A 17,454-nucleotide genomic window follows, 5' to 3' on the forward strand; every position below is an offset into this window, starting at 1 on the left:
GCAGTGGCAGTGGTAGTGGCGGTAGTGATGACACAATAGATAGATTTAGGTAGATAGATAGATTTATTGTCATCAACATTTATATATTAGTTATGGTGTACTACAACTTATGTATATGGGTTTCACCATAACTTTCTATTACATTTACTTACAAATACTATGAAATCCCGACAGTCTATTAAACTAATACCTCTTCTACTATCCTTATTAACTTAACTCCACACAGTCAATTTCTCCCTATTGACCTTAAACATTAACCATCTGTTCATTCCCCACTTATGTTCCTTCAAGCATTCCAATCTTGCTAACATAAATTTATATATATTTCCGTCTTTCTACATCGCATCTAGCTCGTTCTACTCTACAGGATATAGTATTATTCTGTTGAAGATGACACAATAGACATGTAGATAATGACTAGGTTAAAACCAGTTAAAAATTATAATTGCTATCTACATCAAAGCTCTAATACTCACTCTAAATGCTTCTTCGAAGTACTTGTGTTCTTCCAGAAACAACCCATAATTGATTATAATCTGAGGTGTAGCAATTTTTAAATCTATGATACGGTCGTATACTGCTTTGCAGGACTGCAAAAGAACAACATGAAGTTTCACATCTCTCATTATACATTACAGTATAGCCTACACCACATGCAACTCTATTCCTTTATGTAAAATTTTGTGAAAAGAATGCTGGCCTCTCTTCTTACTCGCGTCCAGAAAGTAAGTTCCGATTGGTTGTACTTGTACGAAATGATATGTGTAACAATATTTCAACATCACAATAATACACACGTTAACAAGAGCTTGAAGTGGTCAAAATAATAGTCAAGTAAAGGAGAAGGAATTCAAAATGTTCATGAATTGTGAAAAACGAGCCTGGAGAACAACACTGACTTATTCAGATTACAAATGCTGTCCAGAATATCTCTAAAAATTTGAATATGGCACACTACCGAAGTGTGTAATTTGCCATGAACATGATATGACTCTTAATCAAGATCACTTAATGACATTCAAACAAAGATGATGTGTAACTACGTTTTACTGGAAAGGGTGATCTGATGAATTATATATATATATATATATATATATATATATATATATATATCAATAACTTCAATCACCAATATAAAATAACAACACAAATATAATAAAAAGAAGAATAAAACATATTCAGGCAGAGATGATTACCTTGAATGTGCCGAAACTTTCCTCCAAATCTGCATACATAGACCACACTTTAAGTGACTTGTACAGCCTCATCTGCACAGTTTCTGTCTCATCATGGTAAGCCACTTTGCGAGGAGGCATCACTGTTGCCTTCTGCATTAACTTCACTGCTTCTTCGTAATTCCTATAAGCAAGTCGAAGTAATCACATTTGGAAATATTTGTATGTTTTTTCTCAAATTTTATTTCCTAATAATTATTCTTCTTAGACTACCATATTTACCCGCATAATAGACGCAATTTCTTTTTTCGATTTTTATACCAAAAACTAGGGTGCGTCCTTTAAGCGAGGAAGAAATTTTAGTGAAAAAAAAAAAAAAAAAACACGTATTAAAGGTGCGCCAGCTCGAATGCTAAAATAGTTTATAGAATATGTAACAATATATAGATCGCGAATAATTTATATATATGGATTGCATCGCACTTAAGACGATTGCTAGTTAGCAGCAGTTGTATAAACAGATGATAATTTATAACAATGAATACAGCAAGACACTTTATTGTTATTAACACTAGTCTTACCTCATTCACTGTCAGGTTCAGCATCACTGCTATCATTGTTGTTTAAAAACTTGAATTTAATCATAAGCAGTGCATCCAATCTTACGACTTTCGATATTATTAAAACGATCTTTGTTTAAAATGAGATGCGTCTATTGCATGGGTTTTTTTTTTTTTTTTTCAATTTTAACGCGAAAAATTGGAGTGTGTCCATTATACGCGGGTAAATACAGTATATATTAAAAAACAGTTAAAAGAAAAATTATTTCCTAAAACTCAACCACTTTTAACTCGTTTTTCTTATAAAAATATCCAAATTACATTTCCCAATGTATAGGTACAGTACAGTACATTAAATTGCGTATTTCTAGTTAATTATTATTCTTCCGAGAATATGACAATGTGTATTGTTGAAATACAGCAGAACCTCACTTATATGTTATTCACTTCTCGGTTTTTTCGTGTTTATATTCTATATTTTTAAGACACCCACCATTCTCCATTAAATTTTCTCTCAGTTGTACGTTTTCACATTTGTATGTTACATTATTTGTCAGTCTACACATGCGAAATTCATTCATTTGTTATTTTTTCGTTTGTTTTGAAAGTTGTTGTTGTTGTTGTCTAGTGCCTTGCATCTGGCAATGAAGCCATTAGCAGTCGTACTTTCCAATACTTTTGAACTGTAGTTTCTTCTGATCTTAATGCTTCACAGGTCTTCAAGTGATCTTCATTCATTTCTGCTGGATCATTACACAGGGCAGATATTGGTGTAAGGGGTAGTGATGCGCCTCCTATAGCCTCTCCTACCCAATTCCCAACCTCAAACTGCCCGTGGTACACCCTGCTTTTAACAGATGAGGATCGGGAGACCAAGTCACAGCGGTATAACTGTTTCATCTAAAATGGAGGAAATGCCATTTACATATGTGCTGGCCTATCACAGCACAACAGCGTCCCTCAGCGGCACATGAGGGAAAGGTCGGTGGATCTAAATAACATCTATTTAGTCCTCCCGGCTATGTCCGAAGGACCCGTTGACCAACGACAGGTGCGGTCCCCCTTGCATAATGGGGGTTTAAGTTGGGTGATGTAACTGCCACATTGTAAAAACTGGTGCACGTTAAGAAAACAGTTACATGAAAGCCACAACATACTGTCTTCATGCTACGAGTTGGCGCGGGGAGTAGATAGGCGGGACGGGGGAACTTCACGCTACACTCTGACCTGAAAACTTCGTCCACTTACTTGGCTACACGGGAACGGAGTCAGACATAAAAGATTCCGCATCTTCGATGCTGTCACTATGACTATCATTATCACATTTTTCAAAATTTCTGGAGTATGATCTGTCCATGATAATAGTCTGTTTATTTTCCAGCCGTGTATATTAATTCGAATCTCTCAACAAAGCCATTAGCCCCACCACCCCCATCCTGATGAACAACAATGAGTGTTCTGGACACATTTACAGTAGTCAAAACTCCCGTAACATTTTTATCATGCCAGAACTTGGGAAACGTTAAATTGGTAGGCCTATCTATCCGCATTTCGTCCAGATACAAAATCGGTTTTTCCACTTTCCTAAGCTTTCTTATTTGCTTTAGATATCTTCACGTATTCCAATTTACGTTTTCCTCAATTTTTTTTGCTGCACACTTCTTCCACCTGAAATCCTTTTTCTTCAGTATTCGTCTTAATGTTGTCTTTCATTTCAAATCAATTCTCTCTTGTAGCAGGGGTAAAAGCTTGTTACTACTTTTTTTTTTAGTTGGTTATTTAACGACACTGTAATAACTATGTACTAGCTTCTTCAGTGTCAATTGAATTGATGATGGCGAGATGGTATTTGGTGAAATGAAACCAAGTATTCGCCATAGATTACCTGACATTCGCCTTCCGCTTGGGAAAACCTCGAAAAAAAAACCAACCAGGTAGTCAGCGCAAACGGGAATCGAACTCACTCCCGAGCACAACTGCAGATCAGCAGGCAAACGCGCTACCTCCTGAGCTATGCCGGTGGCCCTCTTTCTTTTTCAAATAAAAATTCTCAATTATATTTTTTTTTGTCAATCTCCCGTCGAAGTCATCTACATTTGCGTTTCAGTAGTCTGGACATTTACATTGTTTTTCTCCCTCAGGTGTCGACAACGTACTTTCTTCTGTGCAGGCTTTTATTTCATTCCTTATACGCTGTATTGTTCTTGTGGATAGATTAGAGTACTTTTCTACCTTTGCTGTAGGTTTCGTAAGAGGAATGCAAAGGTACTGTTGTTCTTTTTCTTCATCACAGAATTATTTTGCACTTCCAATAATATTCCTTTCTTCGCTATAGATTGTCAATCCTTGTTTCCTCTTTGTCGACATATTTACAATAAACAAAAAACTGCTATAAACCTAAATAACTGTATACAATAACACAAATTCTATTAACCGTATTATTATCAACACTATTAACACGAAAAGCAAAGGATAACTAAAGCAATACAAGATTTGTGGTATACTGAAAACAATTGTCTTGTTGAAACTAATAAAACACTACAGTAAAAACCCCACTATTATTTTCACAAAGTCGCAAAGATTCATAGACACATGCAGTAGATGTTTGTGAAACAGGAATATTGCAGTGAACAGCGCGGTGCGCATGCGCGACTGTTTCCCCTCCGCCCCGTCTAAGCACTTCAGCCGCCTTCTCCTGGCGTGACAACAGTACATGAGTATGAGTCTTAAAGATAAATATTCCGGAGTTAAAATTGTCCCCCAATCGGATCTCCGAGTGGGGACATCTTTAGGCAAATCTCACCATACCAATTCCAATACTTTGTTTTGAAAGTAAAAGTATTAAATATGATATACATACAGATTTTTCAGTTTGTTTGAAGTGACACATGGTAGTCTCAAGTTTTTTTCCATTTTTTTAAATAACGCAAATGATTCAGTTGCTTATCATGTTACAGTAGCCTACTGATATGGAAACAAAACTTCATGACACAGAAAAGCTTGCAGCTATTTATTCAGACTAATAACTCTTTTCTAAGACAAAAGGTTCATGAGTACCTACTTCTGATTGTCATTTCCTTCTATTCAATTTAATCCATCACATTTTCTTAGCTTATAAGAGCTGAAAATTCTTGTTACTCACAGTACATAAAACAAGATATCCTAGTAACACTTCCTAAGAACACACTCATCGATAATATGAAAATTGCAAAGAGTGCACTTACTCATGGCGTATTTCCATCTCTGCCCATTCACACCAGACTGATGCTAAATCATCCACTTTGCTGTACGGAACGTGAGTAGCTTTTTCAAAAACAACACGAGCGTCATCAATTTGGCTATTCTCTTCATAAAATTTCGCAAATGCGACCCATAAAGTGTGAAGTTTACCAACAGCAAGTTTAGGATCTACGGTCTGAACTGCTTCTGTGTATGTATTAATGATCTGTAACACAAAGAAATATAATGTATCATATACTGTTACAAACAGCAAAAATTTGTACATTTAATCCTCCACTTAACATGGTAAGTAATTTAATCAAAACACCACATATGTTATGTCACAGGGTTATATCTTTGTACTAGTGATGCTCATAATTCTCTGAAGATCCCCAGGAATCAAACAATTCCTTGAGGATCTGTGGACACATTTGCTAAATAACTATGGGGTGTACTATCAAAAATACAGAAATGCAAGAAATTTGATCTGAACAAATGTAACTTTTCGTTCTGAGAAGAAATTTTAAAATGTTACATGTTGGGATCAAATTTCTGCACATTCAAAGGACAAAACTAAAATTCTCTCATCATTTATTACCATAATACACTGCTCTCTTAAATTGACTGAGCATATTAGGAATTAAATCAATGGCTTTCCCAAAACACGCCATGAAATTTTTCATATAAAACAATTTTTATCTTGAAAATAAAGCAAAAACGAGCAAAATTGTATTAAACTTGTTTGTTTGAAATATCTCAAAGAATAACCCCCTAAAATTAATGATTACTTATGGTTCATCTTGAGCCAAAAGCTTAACTCTTTCATTCAATGAAAACCACATTTAGTTTTTTTTTTCTTTTTCTTTTTTTTTCCCCCCCCCAACTAAAAATTCATTGCCCTCAAATGTGATTATGGTAACCACTCAACCACTGCCGACGAATAGCCAAACTTGTTTTATTGATGATATGTTTATTTCCCATTTTTGACAATTGTCAAGAAGCCTCCTTAACCACGAAGTGAGTGGTAATCAATTTATAGTCAAATCATCCAATGAATTATTACATAATATGCTACATGTATATATTAGTACAAGTCTTTAACATGAAAAGATGAAGCACTTAAAAATTGGCATAAATACAGGGAAGAAACGTAATATTATAAAGGATCTCTCACACAATGATCTATTCGGAAAAAGATAGGCAGACCTATTAGCTAAAGAAGTTCAAATTCAAGATTGTCTAAATAAAACATCTAACTGGGAAAAATTAAAACAAAACTGTAGGCCTATATTTTGTAATGATAAAGCAGGTAAGTCTAAATGCTAAGAGCAAAATTAGTACTACCTCATGCGGTTTGCCTTCATACAACAACACTCGTTTATGCCACTCGTGTACGTTGTGTGGATTCTGACGCAAAAGTACTGAATTCAGCAGCAGTAGTCTTCGTTCCATAAGATGCTCAAATCGAGCCAATCGAAGTTCTAAATCAATATCATCTGTAATGAAAATTAATTTCATATATTAAATATACATTTACAATTTAATTATCCTAATAATACATAAAATGTTACTTGTTTGCAGATGCACAAATGACTAGGAGACATATGTCCCATTATATACTTAGTCGCAGGATCTGTTATGTTCAATGGATTTTAGGGGAAAAAAATATAGTAGAACCTCTATTTAACGTTTTTCTGGGGATCGGAATAGTTAACCTTAAATGGGGGTTGACGCTAAATAGGGGTTTGCTATTTTTGTTTAAAAATGTTTGAATGTCTTGCAAAAATGCAATTTATTTGCAAAAAAATTACAATCAGTAAATTATGGACAATACTATACAAAAAAATGGAAAACATAAGAAGAAGTCTTTTTCTCGTCATCTCAGATATCTTAGCATTTGGATTTTTTTCATTTTGCGAATTAAATTAACTTTTTCCATGAGAAAAGTGTTTTCCTTTTCACGGTCATCGTTTTCTAGTGATATGCACAGTAACGGTGAAAAATTCCATCTCTTCACTGTAGTAGCGCTGACACCACACACCTCAGCGAGCACAACAAAGACAAGAAGCGATTGTCATGGATGGCTGCTACATCGATCACTCAATGTGATTGGTTCTCGCAAAGGGCAGGAATTAGCAGACAAATAGGAACATAGCTTCAAGTAGACGTGGTGAGGTAGGATGCCTCATGTGGCAGTGAGGCAGCAGCATTGTCAAGTCGATGATTCTTAAAAAAATTGTATTTCATGCGTTGAATCGAAATGCATTTATTTTTGCATTAGTCGAGATTTAAAAAAATCATTTAAAAACAATTTTTAACGTAAAATTCTGGTTTCACAGCAAAGAGAATAACGCTAAATTGAATATAAAATACATTAATCATATGTAATAATTATTAGGATCATGAAATTTCAACGTTAAATGTCAAAAAAACATTAAATGGAAGTCGCCTAAAATCGGGGTTTTACTGTAGAGACAGAGAGAGAGACACTAACCCTTGAGGAGTAGCAAATGAGGTTATGAACACTATTTCAGAAAAATGTGCAAATAAGAAAAAAGAAATGGATTTTTTTAAGATGAGCAAAGAGATCTCCTTTCCAGATGAATTCAACAAAGAGCCATAATTATTTCCTTTTATTTTTATGTATATATATGTGTGTGCACATGTGTGAGTGAGTTGTGTATGTAGTGTGAGTTACAATATATGCGTGTGCACACATGTGCATAAATCGTATGTAAAAATGGCATAATGAATAAAATGTAAAATACCTATATATAAGTAACCACAATGTTACCAATAGCAGAGAATGCATAAAATCGCTCACTTAAATCCGTGAAAAGTCGTGTATCCTGAGAAAAGTCTGAAGCTATCGCAATAAAAAATGTTAGAGATCTTGCGTACATCAAAGTAACAATCTTTACCTTCTTCTGTTGGATTTAAATTTTCTGCTGCCTCCTCCATTCTCTTACTGAGACTTAATTCTTCAAACTGTGCATAAGCATCAAATACCTGAGTGAAATCTCTCACAGTAGTAACAGTCTGTATAGCTTCTTCATAAATATCTCTGGCCTAAAACAAACAAAATAACTTTAAATTTGATGCATCATTACAAAGGGAAAGAGAAGTCATTCTTCCACCTATTCAAAGAGTCTTTAATATCCTTGTTGGCCTTTAAGCTTGTAATTTAGTATCATTTTATATCTCTCTGCTGCACATTCTTAAAATACATGTGCATATCAGATACGTGTGTTTTCTACTCTTTCTATTAAATTTACTACATTGTTTTCCTCTGATCTAAATCTGTGTATCCCATCATTAAACATAAGAACTTCACCTCAGCATATCATTTCTTTACGTATTCTTTTATCTGTTCAATTTAATGTTCAATTTTCACTACCAAAAGTAGTGTTATCCATCCGAAATCTCTCTTGTAATAAGAATAATTTCCTCTAGCCATCTTTAAACTTTATGGGAGCTTTCGTAAAGTTATCAACCCTTTGACAAAGTGCCTCTATCACAGCTCTGGAGTTACAATTAACCATGTGGTTTACCCTTAGCTTACTCTTCACTTTATTTCTTTTACAATATATATCAGCAATAGTCATCAATTTCAATAATTATATTCCGAAATGATTAATCTTACCCTCTCAAAGAGACCACTACGGACATAGTAGTCTGCCAAAGAGTTCCAGAGGTGACCTAATTGGTCTGTGTATCTTCTAAGCCCTCCGCGAATAATAGCATCCACATTCAGAGATCTAAAACACATTAAACAATAAATGGTATAAGCCTACTTACTACCTGGAGAAATCATGGTATATTTCTAATCATACAGTATGCATGTTTAGTCTTGGGTGTTTTAGGTAAGTGGGAAGTCTCTTCCTATTCAACACGAGATAATATAGATATTTCAATAGGTTTCGGCTAAAAGAAAGAATTAAAATATACAGAACTACTACAATATAACAATAATTTAAAGGAAAGAGTTTAACAATTTTCAATTTGTAATGGAATTGCGAAACGTAAACTTTTGTTACGAGGGTCACTTCAAAAGTAAAGCACAACTTTTTTTTTTTTTTATTTATTCTTTTATTCTACACCTTTGCAATTTATGAAGGTCATAGATACAACCTTTCCGCATGTATTCAAATTTAATTTAAGTCGTTTCCGTGAGTGGCGCCATGATAGCACTCCTTCAAGATGGCTGCTGTACTTGACATTCGTCAGAAGCAACGTGCTGTTATTGAGTTTCTGTGCTGTGAGAACGAGACAGTGGGAAACATTCACAAGAGTTTGAAAAATGGTGTATGGAGATGCAGCTGTCGATCATAGTACGGTTAGTCGGTGGGCAAGCAGATTATCTTGTGAAAGAGGCCACGCCAATATTCAGAATACTCCTCACAATGGTAGACCCTGCACTGCACGAAGTCCTGACAATGTGCAGCATGTTAACAACATGGTTATGGCTGACAAACGCGTAACAGTAAAAGAATTGTCACTCCAAGTTGGAATAGAAGCAAGTGTGTGCAGAATATTAAAACAGTTGGGGTTAAAAAAAGGTTTGGGACAGGTGGGTTCCGAGGATGTTGACAGAAGCCTATAAAGAAACCTGAAAAACAGTATGTAGCAAACTTTTGGACCAGTGAAGATGACTTTCTTGCAAGAATTGTGACAGGAGATGAAAAGACAACACACCAGATCAGAAAACTTGGACAACGCTGAAACATCCACCTTACAGTCCTGATCTGGAACCATGACATTACTATCTTTTTCGTAAACTGAAGGAATCCCTTTGCGTAACTCCCTCATACACGTTGCTAAAGAGTGGTTCAGACGTGTTGGCTCAGACTTTTACAATGCAGGTATACAGGCCCTCGTTCCAAAGTGGTGTAAGGCAGTTGAAAGGGACAGGGATTATGTGGAAAAATGACATTTTGTTCCTAAAAGATGTCTCTACATTCTGTGAAAATAGCAAAGCTGTAGGATAAAAATGTAATTTTTATATAAATGTTGTCCATTACTTTTGGAGTGTCCTGGTAGTGTCGAATTCCATTTGTGAGGTGGAGACACTCGGACAGCAGAATTCATTACCCCCATGATGCAATGATAAGCGATGATGATGACTGAAAAGTGGAATTTTGAAGAGAGAGGAGCTCGTAAATTTTGCTTTAAATCATTACATTCATGGACAAAGTTCCTTCACTTAACAAAAATCTACATTAGAGGACTTCTACCTTTACTTTTCTTCCAAAGATAGTCATGCCAAGAATTAATGTTTATGAAAGAAGCATATAATAGCCTATTAATTTAATGAGAACACTAACAATTATTTAAATATTAAAAACTAAAATAACTTTTCTAAACTTTTGTGTGTGCGTGTGTGGAGGGAGAAAGGGGCAGAGGGAAATATTTGTGTGTACTGAATTCTCATTACATGACCAATTAATTATAATTTAATTACCTTACTTTGTCCGGATTCTTAGATATTAGTTCACAGAGTTCATTCCACAGCTGATGATTTGACTTGCCATGTTTTGACACAAAATCTTCTTTATTCACAATATATGCAAGTTTCATAGCTGCTTCGTCCAATCTTCCTATTGATATCAAGTATTCAATATAATCTTCAGCATCTTCAGGATATAACTGTAGGAAGTAACAGAGAAAAAATTTCAAAATGCATTATATTTTATCGAAGTATATGATATGATACTATGCTATAATATATTATATATATATAGTTTGGCAAGGAATATGTGATATAATATCATATGATAAGCCATGTGATACTATGATACAGTTAGTTTACCTTAAGATACCTCCTAAACACCCTAACAGCAGTTTCAGGAATGTTGTGCATTTCCACAAATTTCAGATAGAGTGGCCAAACACGATGGTGCTGTGTAATTGGTAGAGCACGAAGAGCTCGATCGAAAACATGCCGTGTTCTAGTGATGCGACACTGGTCCATCAAAAACTGGCAATAATCAAGCCAGATTCTCGGCATCTACAAGAAAAAATATTGAAAACTATGTAAGAAATGTAAAATTGATTTTTTAACAGGAGTGTAATGCTGAAAAAATGATGTGCAATAAATATATTTTTGTTGACTCTGAGATAAAATGAAGTCAGATGAACTTGATCTATTAATGAAACATAAAAGTTCTCCAAAATAAATTAAGAGATGTTCTGAAAAATATGTACAGTATTAAAATTCTATAAAAATAATAATAATAATAATAATAATAATAATAATAATAATAATAATAATAATAATAATGCAGGTAACTGTGTAGAGATTAAACAAGATCCTTCGCACACCTTTCAATATACATAGGCCCTTCAACTACACAACAATAACAGAATTAATATAACATGCATATACAGAGTGATTCACGAGGAAAGGTAAAAAATTTAGGATGTGAATTCTGAAGTCATTCTGAGTCAAAAAGTTCATATGAATATGGGTCCCGTTTTCGAGCAGTTAGAGAGATATGGCTCTTCGATTTCACAAAAACTTCTGGGATTCCATTGTACTGACTCTCATTTAGAGACAGATAACGGACAAATTTAAAGTTCATATTCAGATATGCATACATACCTAATATTCTAAACATCAGGGTCGATGTTTTCGCACATTTTCAAAGATACCTCCTTCTGCTTCAAAGCACTGTTGCGCTTGGGTGTGAATCGCGCTCATCGTTCGGGAGAGTTGCACGTGGCTGTTCTTTATGCCGCATCCAAAATACGGTCGATTAGCGCCTCTCTCGTTTCTCCCTTCCTTTGCTATACTAAGTCTTTCATCCAACCCCATTGATAGTAAATACTCTTCGATATGGTACCCTCCTGTTCGGAAAGTATCGTTCATATTCAGCGACGGCACGCAAGAAACTTCCATCGCACAAACCATAAACATACACAATATCGGCATATTCTGTAGTCGAAAATTTATATGGCATCTTGAAAAACATAACTTAACACTTCCAATAACTGTACCTGTATAACTACTGTACTGTAGATAGCTGACTGAACTGCTGTGAACTAAGTGATAGTGGTATTTGTGTTATATGCTGGTTCTGTGTCATTACATCAGACAAGGGCAGGCAATTGGACATCTGTAATGCCCCACCACCCAGTTTGTTTCTCTTATCTACATCACTCACAATGCAGATTCCAATATTACGTCATTCATTGTGATCAGTGACCTTGTCTCACATTCTCACGTCAGCAGCATAATATGGTAACGTCTGATTCACAATGGGGTGAGACGTTTTACCGAAGAAATGCATCTAACTCTGCCATCGTTCGAAAACGGACCTATGTTCATATGAACTTTTTCACTCAAAATGGCCTAAGATATCGTATCCTAAATTTTTTACCTTTCCTCGTGAATCACCCTGTATATGCAACTGTCTATTGTTTATTTATTGAATGACTTAATACCTACCTACAGCCATCCTTGTGCTAACCTATTATTGGACAGTTGGTTAGCACAATAACAATAATAATATTAATAATAATCATCATCATCATAATCATAAGGTACCATTATGCAAATTCTAAATTTATAATGTAAATGGATCATATAGCCGATAAAATGAAGAAAAGCATTTGTAAGAATACTTTTACTTCCATAAAAAAACTGTTCTAATTGATAAGTCCTCCTCCTTTACTAAAGAATCAGTATTTGATATTGTCTTAAGGGTATTGTACTTTGGTGATTATCCTGGGAAACATACTCTTTTAATCTCGATTATGGTTCTTTATATAAAACTAATGATCAGAGCATAGTTGAAATGTCTGAGAAATGTGAGTTAGATCAAGATTACTTAAAAGAAAAATATAATTCCAGAGTCTGTGATGGAGCCTCCATAATGTTGGGGGAAAAATCTGGAGTCGTACATGACCTACAAACGTTGTTCCCAAATATTCTCATGACACTGTACAAATCACCTTCTGGATCTTAATGTTGCCAACACGATGAAAAAAGCTTCCAGAATAAATAATTTAAAATTTGTATGGAGAGGTTATATTCTATGTAACATCAGTTGTCAAAAAAAACCAGATAGAGTTGAAAGAAGTTGCAGATAAAAATACTGAAAATAGGAAAAGTTTCATTAACTTGTTGGATTGCGTAAAGTAAGTGTAGTGTGAAATTGTTTTGAGAATTGTTCCTACTCTTGGTGGTCATTTTAGTCAGGCTAGTCAATAACCTATCAGATGTAGTATTAAATAAAAAAAAAATATGACGATCTTTTACAGAAGATAAAGTAAAAACACCAATTTTGAATTTAAATGTCACAGCAGATGTTCTATAGGAAGTGGCAGATCAGATCTGTCGAAAATTCTGCAAAAGAAAACTCCTCAGTTATACAGGCTGATAGAGTGACTATCCATGTCTGAATGTTGTTGTTGTTTTCTAATGCCAGGCGTTTCACAATAAAGTCATTTGACCTCTTGCACTCCAATATTTTTCAAAGATACCGGTATTATCATGACCAGCCACTGAAGCACAGATTTTGAGGTGTTCCGAATCCATTTCTTGGTTTGAGTTGCACAATGGGCAGTTAGGGGACTGATATATTTCAATTCTATGCAGGTGTCTGAATGTATGGTAAACGATCCTGGTCCTAAGCTAAGCAAAGCTCAAGAAGCAGTCAAAACTCAAGCAAGCCATGGTAAGGCTATTATTAAAGTAAGGGTGCTGATAATAAAGTATGCATAAGTCTGTCAGATTACATGAAAAACCTAATAATGACTTAGATTCTTTTCATGTGTTGGTAAGAAACACCAGTAGTGACAGTGATATTCACCTTCTAGTTTATAAAACTTTCTAGAAAGGTTGAAATTTCTATCACCTAAAACCTACTCTTTAAATGACAACAGTGAAGTTAATATTCAATGGAATAAGGTCATGTGACAGCAGTTCGTTTAAACCATTGGAAACCAATTCGGTTCTATAATGTGACCATATGTATTGTACAGGAAAAAAATTCTTCAGTCACTTCTCAGGTAAGTTTAATATAACAAGCATTGTACAACAATACCATGCATGTAAAATTTATCTTACACTTTAATATTCGTTAATTCTCTAGGCACAGCAGCACTTACCTTATGCATGAACACCAAAGATCTCTCATAAGCATTATTCACATCTTCATATGAAGGATCTGTAATACACAATCCTTTGATTTGTCTCCTCCGAAGCTTGAGATAACTATACCATAACTTATAGCTGTGAATAAATAAAAGAAAAACGTTAAAATATGTATTATATTTTTCCTGATATATACAGAACGGAAGATGTTCAATGACAGTCCTTTCAAGAAAAGAATGCTGAGCATATTTGTTCCTTTGTGCTTAGATTTTCCATAAATAATTGTTTTGCATGACGAATTCTAATTCCATTATCTTTAAAGCATATTTATAAATACACATTTTATAAGCGTCTTTACATTAAGAGTTCTCGATTACAAGAAATAATTCTACATAATGTTTCTGTCACGTTTACAGTTAAAGAGTATTTTAATACTTATTTTAATTATTAATAAATTAATAAATAATTTTAAGTAATGCATGTTTGCAATGCTATTACCAAACGAGTGCTTCAACCTAACACCTGACTACCATGTGACCTACCATGTGATGTATTCCGAATCTCACCGGACAACAATGACGTCACGCTGCAGCGAAATAGAAACAAAACTGCTGGAAGGTTCGATAGCTATCATGGCGGCTGTACAAGTTGTTGTTTGTGCTACACTAGCAAGATTTTGCGAAATTTCCGTACTGTCATCTCGTTCAAAGAAAAGAGAGCATAAACAATTTATCTCTTGAACCAGTAGTAATAACTGGTCTGTTGACATGTTCGCTCATAAGCCATTAACATATTGTTTTTACGTTATGCACATTACAAACAATACAGCAGAACATACCATCATGACACAATAGTGCACGATGTCATTCGTCTGCTAATTCCCGCCCTATACAAGAACGAATCAGATTCACTGATGGCAGCTGATGGAGACTGCCACCACCTCTGCAAGCTGATGGAACCGGTGCAACACCAGTGCAGCATCAGTGACGTCATCGTTGAAATTTGGAACACCGTGATGCCATCAGATTGCTCAGCGCTGAGATTCAGAATACGCTTTTTAGGACAATCACCTCATAAAAAAGGTCTCATATTGACATTGACTACATAACCTCCTACACTGCAGTGGAGAGGAGATGTTCTTATGCAATGGCAAAAGTTACTGTATTTACTGCGATGTTGCAATTTTATCTAGAAACAAAGTCAATTTCCCACTAAATACAACAAAATAACCCAAAATGGCGAAGGAAAATTCGGTTTCTTCGGTCTTAAGGATTTACTTTGTGAAGTTACTGTCACTGAACACCTTTCACACTGTATATAGAGGAGTCATCAAACGACACTGGTTGTCAGAGCAATCTAACAATGTACAATTACCACTATAAACACTACTACAAAATCTATCACTTTGTTGAATGCATGCCTTAAACGCCTTGAATAAATCTTGAGACACATGCTGCAGCTCATTCAAGTGTAATTAATTTTACTGTTCGCAAGTTAGTGTTTTTCTGATCATGCAGTGTGCGACTTTTTTTTTCACAGATCTTATTTTTTTATCGGTTATTTTACGACGCTTTATCAACTGCTATGGTTATCTAGCGTCTGAATAAGATGAAGCTGATAATAACAGCGAAATGAATCCGGCGTCCAGCACCAAAAGTTACCCAGCATTTGCTCTTAATGGGTTGAGGGAAAACTTCGGAAAAAACCTCAACCAGGTAACTTGTCCCAGCCAGGATTTGAACCAGGGCTCGTTTGTTTCACGGTCAGGCATGCTAACCATTACTCCACAGCAGTGGACCGCAGACCTTGTTCCACAGATGAGGACAACGACGATGATAGAAAATTGTTGGGATGTCACGAGGGAACCAGAATGCTCAGAGAAAATCCCTGTGTTGCCTGGACTACAGGCTTCTCCAACACAAGTTATAAATTCAGGGTGGAGCGGGATTTGTACCACCCCTCTGATTTCTCCCAATGTGCTAGCACTGAGCCACCATGGCGGTCTATGCAAAATTTTTAAACCTTCTTTCTTGAAGTTGCACATTTTTACGTATTTCAGTTTTAAAAAAGAATGTTTGTCGCTATTTTATTTCACAGCTTTTTAGAGTTTTTTGGATAGAATGTTTTTACCTAGCAGGGTTTGTAATGTCAAGTCATGACATATTAATCAAAAACAGAATGGCAGGGCCCACAACTTGATGTTTTTTTACTGGTTATTTAACGACGCTGTATCAACAGGTTATTTAACGTCGATGGGGTGGTGATAAAGAAATGAGGCCGAGGTTTCGCCATAGATTACCTGTTATTCACCTTACAGTTGGGGAAAACCTCGGGAAAAACCCAACCAGGTTATCAGCTCAGCAGGGATTGAACCGACGCCCGAGCGCAACTCAGAATCAGCACATAAACACCTTAGCTGACTGAGCTATGTCGGTGGCTAACTTCATGTTACAAAAGAACACACACACTCACTCACTCTCTCTCTCTCTCTCTCTCTCTCTCTCTCTCTCTCTCTCTCTCCCTCCCTCCCTTCCTCCCTCCCTCCCTCCCTCTCTCTCTCTCTCTCTCTCTCTCTCTCTCTCTCTCTCTCTCTCTCTCTCTCTCTATTTACTTCTAACTTTAAATGACTCACCTTCCTGGTAGTTCCTTCAGTGCTCTTTCAAATATAATATTAACAGTATGTTTTGGACTTCCTTTTTTGTGTTCAATGTATCGCAGCCAATGTTTAACAGAAAATGGATTGCGAAGAATTTCCTCTTCATATGGTAAATCATCTTCATTCTAAATAATAACATAAAATTGTGTTACTATAAGCAACATCTTAGTACGTAATACATTAATTATGCGTCCAATCATCAACTTTAGTTAACAGTAAGCTTAAATAAAAAACACACCAAAAACCAATAACAGGCTAATTTATTAATTTCCTTCCAGTGCCTTCAGCATTGTCAACTATAACCATTCTGATTCTGCCTATAGTGAAAGAATTTCTGAGGCACAATCCTTTCCCTTACATATAGAATTACTGTATATCTAGACAGGAATTATGACATGTATTATCTGATTCAGATAATGACTCATTTCCATGCATTTACCGGCTCTCTAAATGAAACCAAGCTTATAATGAACTTAAAGCTGTATAACACACTGTTATGACAGATTTAACAAAGTAACATAACCTATAAATCACAATAACCTCCAACAAAAACAATAAAATTACACAATATCAGTAATTAAAACTCACAAAGATAAGCTCTATATCACCCTGTTCTTCGTATGATGACATAATTAACACAGTGTTCAATATTATAACCTATTTTTCATCATAATTTCTAACACGAACTCGATACGAACCACACGTCTCAACAAAAATACACGAATCCAGTGGCACCAACATTTTGCT

At 35.2% G+C, this 17,454-nt stretch overlaps 1 protein-coding gene across 1 annotated transcript in view; it reads right to left on the minus strand.

Moving 5' to 3' along the window:
- fand (Pre-mRNA-splicing factor SYF1 fand) overlaps positions 1 to 17,452 on the minus strand; it is a 35,565-nt gene extending 18,113 nt beyond the window's left edge. Inside the window, exons 1-11 of the mRNA XM_069831408.1 lie at positions 17,296 to 17,452; positions 16,684 to 16,832; positions 14,066 to 14,189; positions 10,764 to 10,961; positions 10,416 to 10,600; positions 8,598 to 8,712; positions 7,876 to 8,023; positions 6,299 to 6,450; positions 4,960 to 5,180; positions 1,197 to 1,359; positions 477 to 590 (exon numbers count right to left, since the gene is read on the minus strand). Of these exons, the coding sequence (XP_069687509.1) occupies positions 477 to 590; positions 1,197 to 1,359; positions 4,960 to 5,180; positions 6,299 to 6,450; positions 7,876 to 8,023; positions 8,598 to 8,712; positions 10,416 to 10,600; positions 10,764 to 10,961; positions 14,066 to 14,189; positions 16,684 to 16,832; positions 17,296 to 17,337 (1,611 nt within the window). The 5' untranslated portion in view covers positions 17,338 to 17,452. The remainder of the gene's footprint in view (positions 1 to 476; positions 591 to 1,196; positions 1,360 to 4,959; positions 5,181 to 6,298; positions 6,451 to 7,875; positions 8,024 to 8,597; positions 8,713 to 10,415; positions 10,601 to 10,763; positions 10,962 to 14,065; positions 14,190 to 16,683; positions 16,833 to 17,295) is intronic.
- Between the last annotated feature and the right edge of the window lie 2 nt (positions 17,453 to 17,454).

This window comes from Periplaneta americana, chromosome 7, assembly GCF_040183065.1.
Source record: "Periplaneta americana isolate PAMFEO1 chromosome 7, P.americana_PAMFEO1_priV1, whole genome shotgun sequence".
Taxonomy (NCBI): Eukaryota; Metazoa; Arthropoda; class Insecta; order Blattodea; family Blattidae; genus Periplaneta; species Periplaneta americana.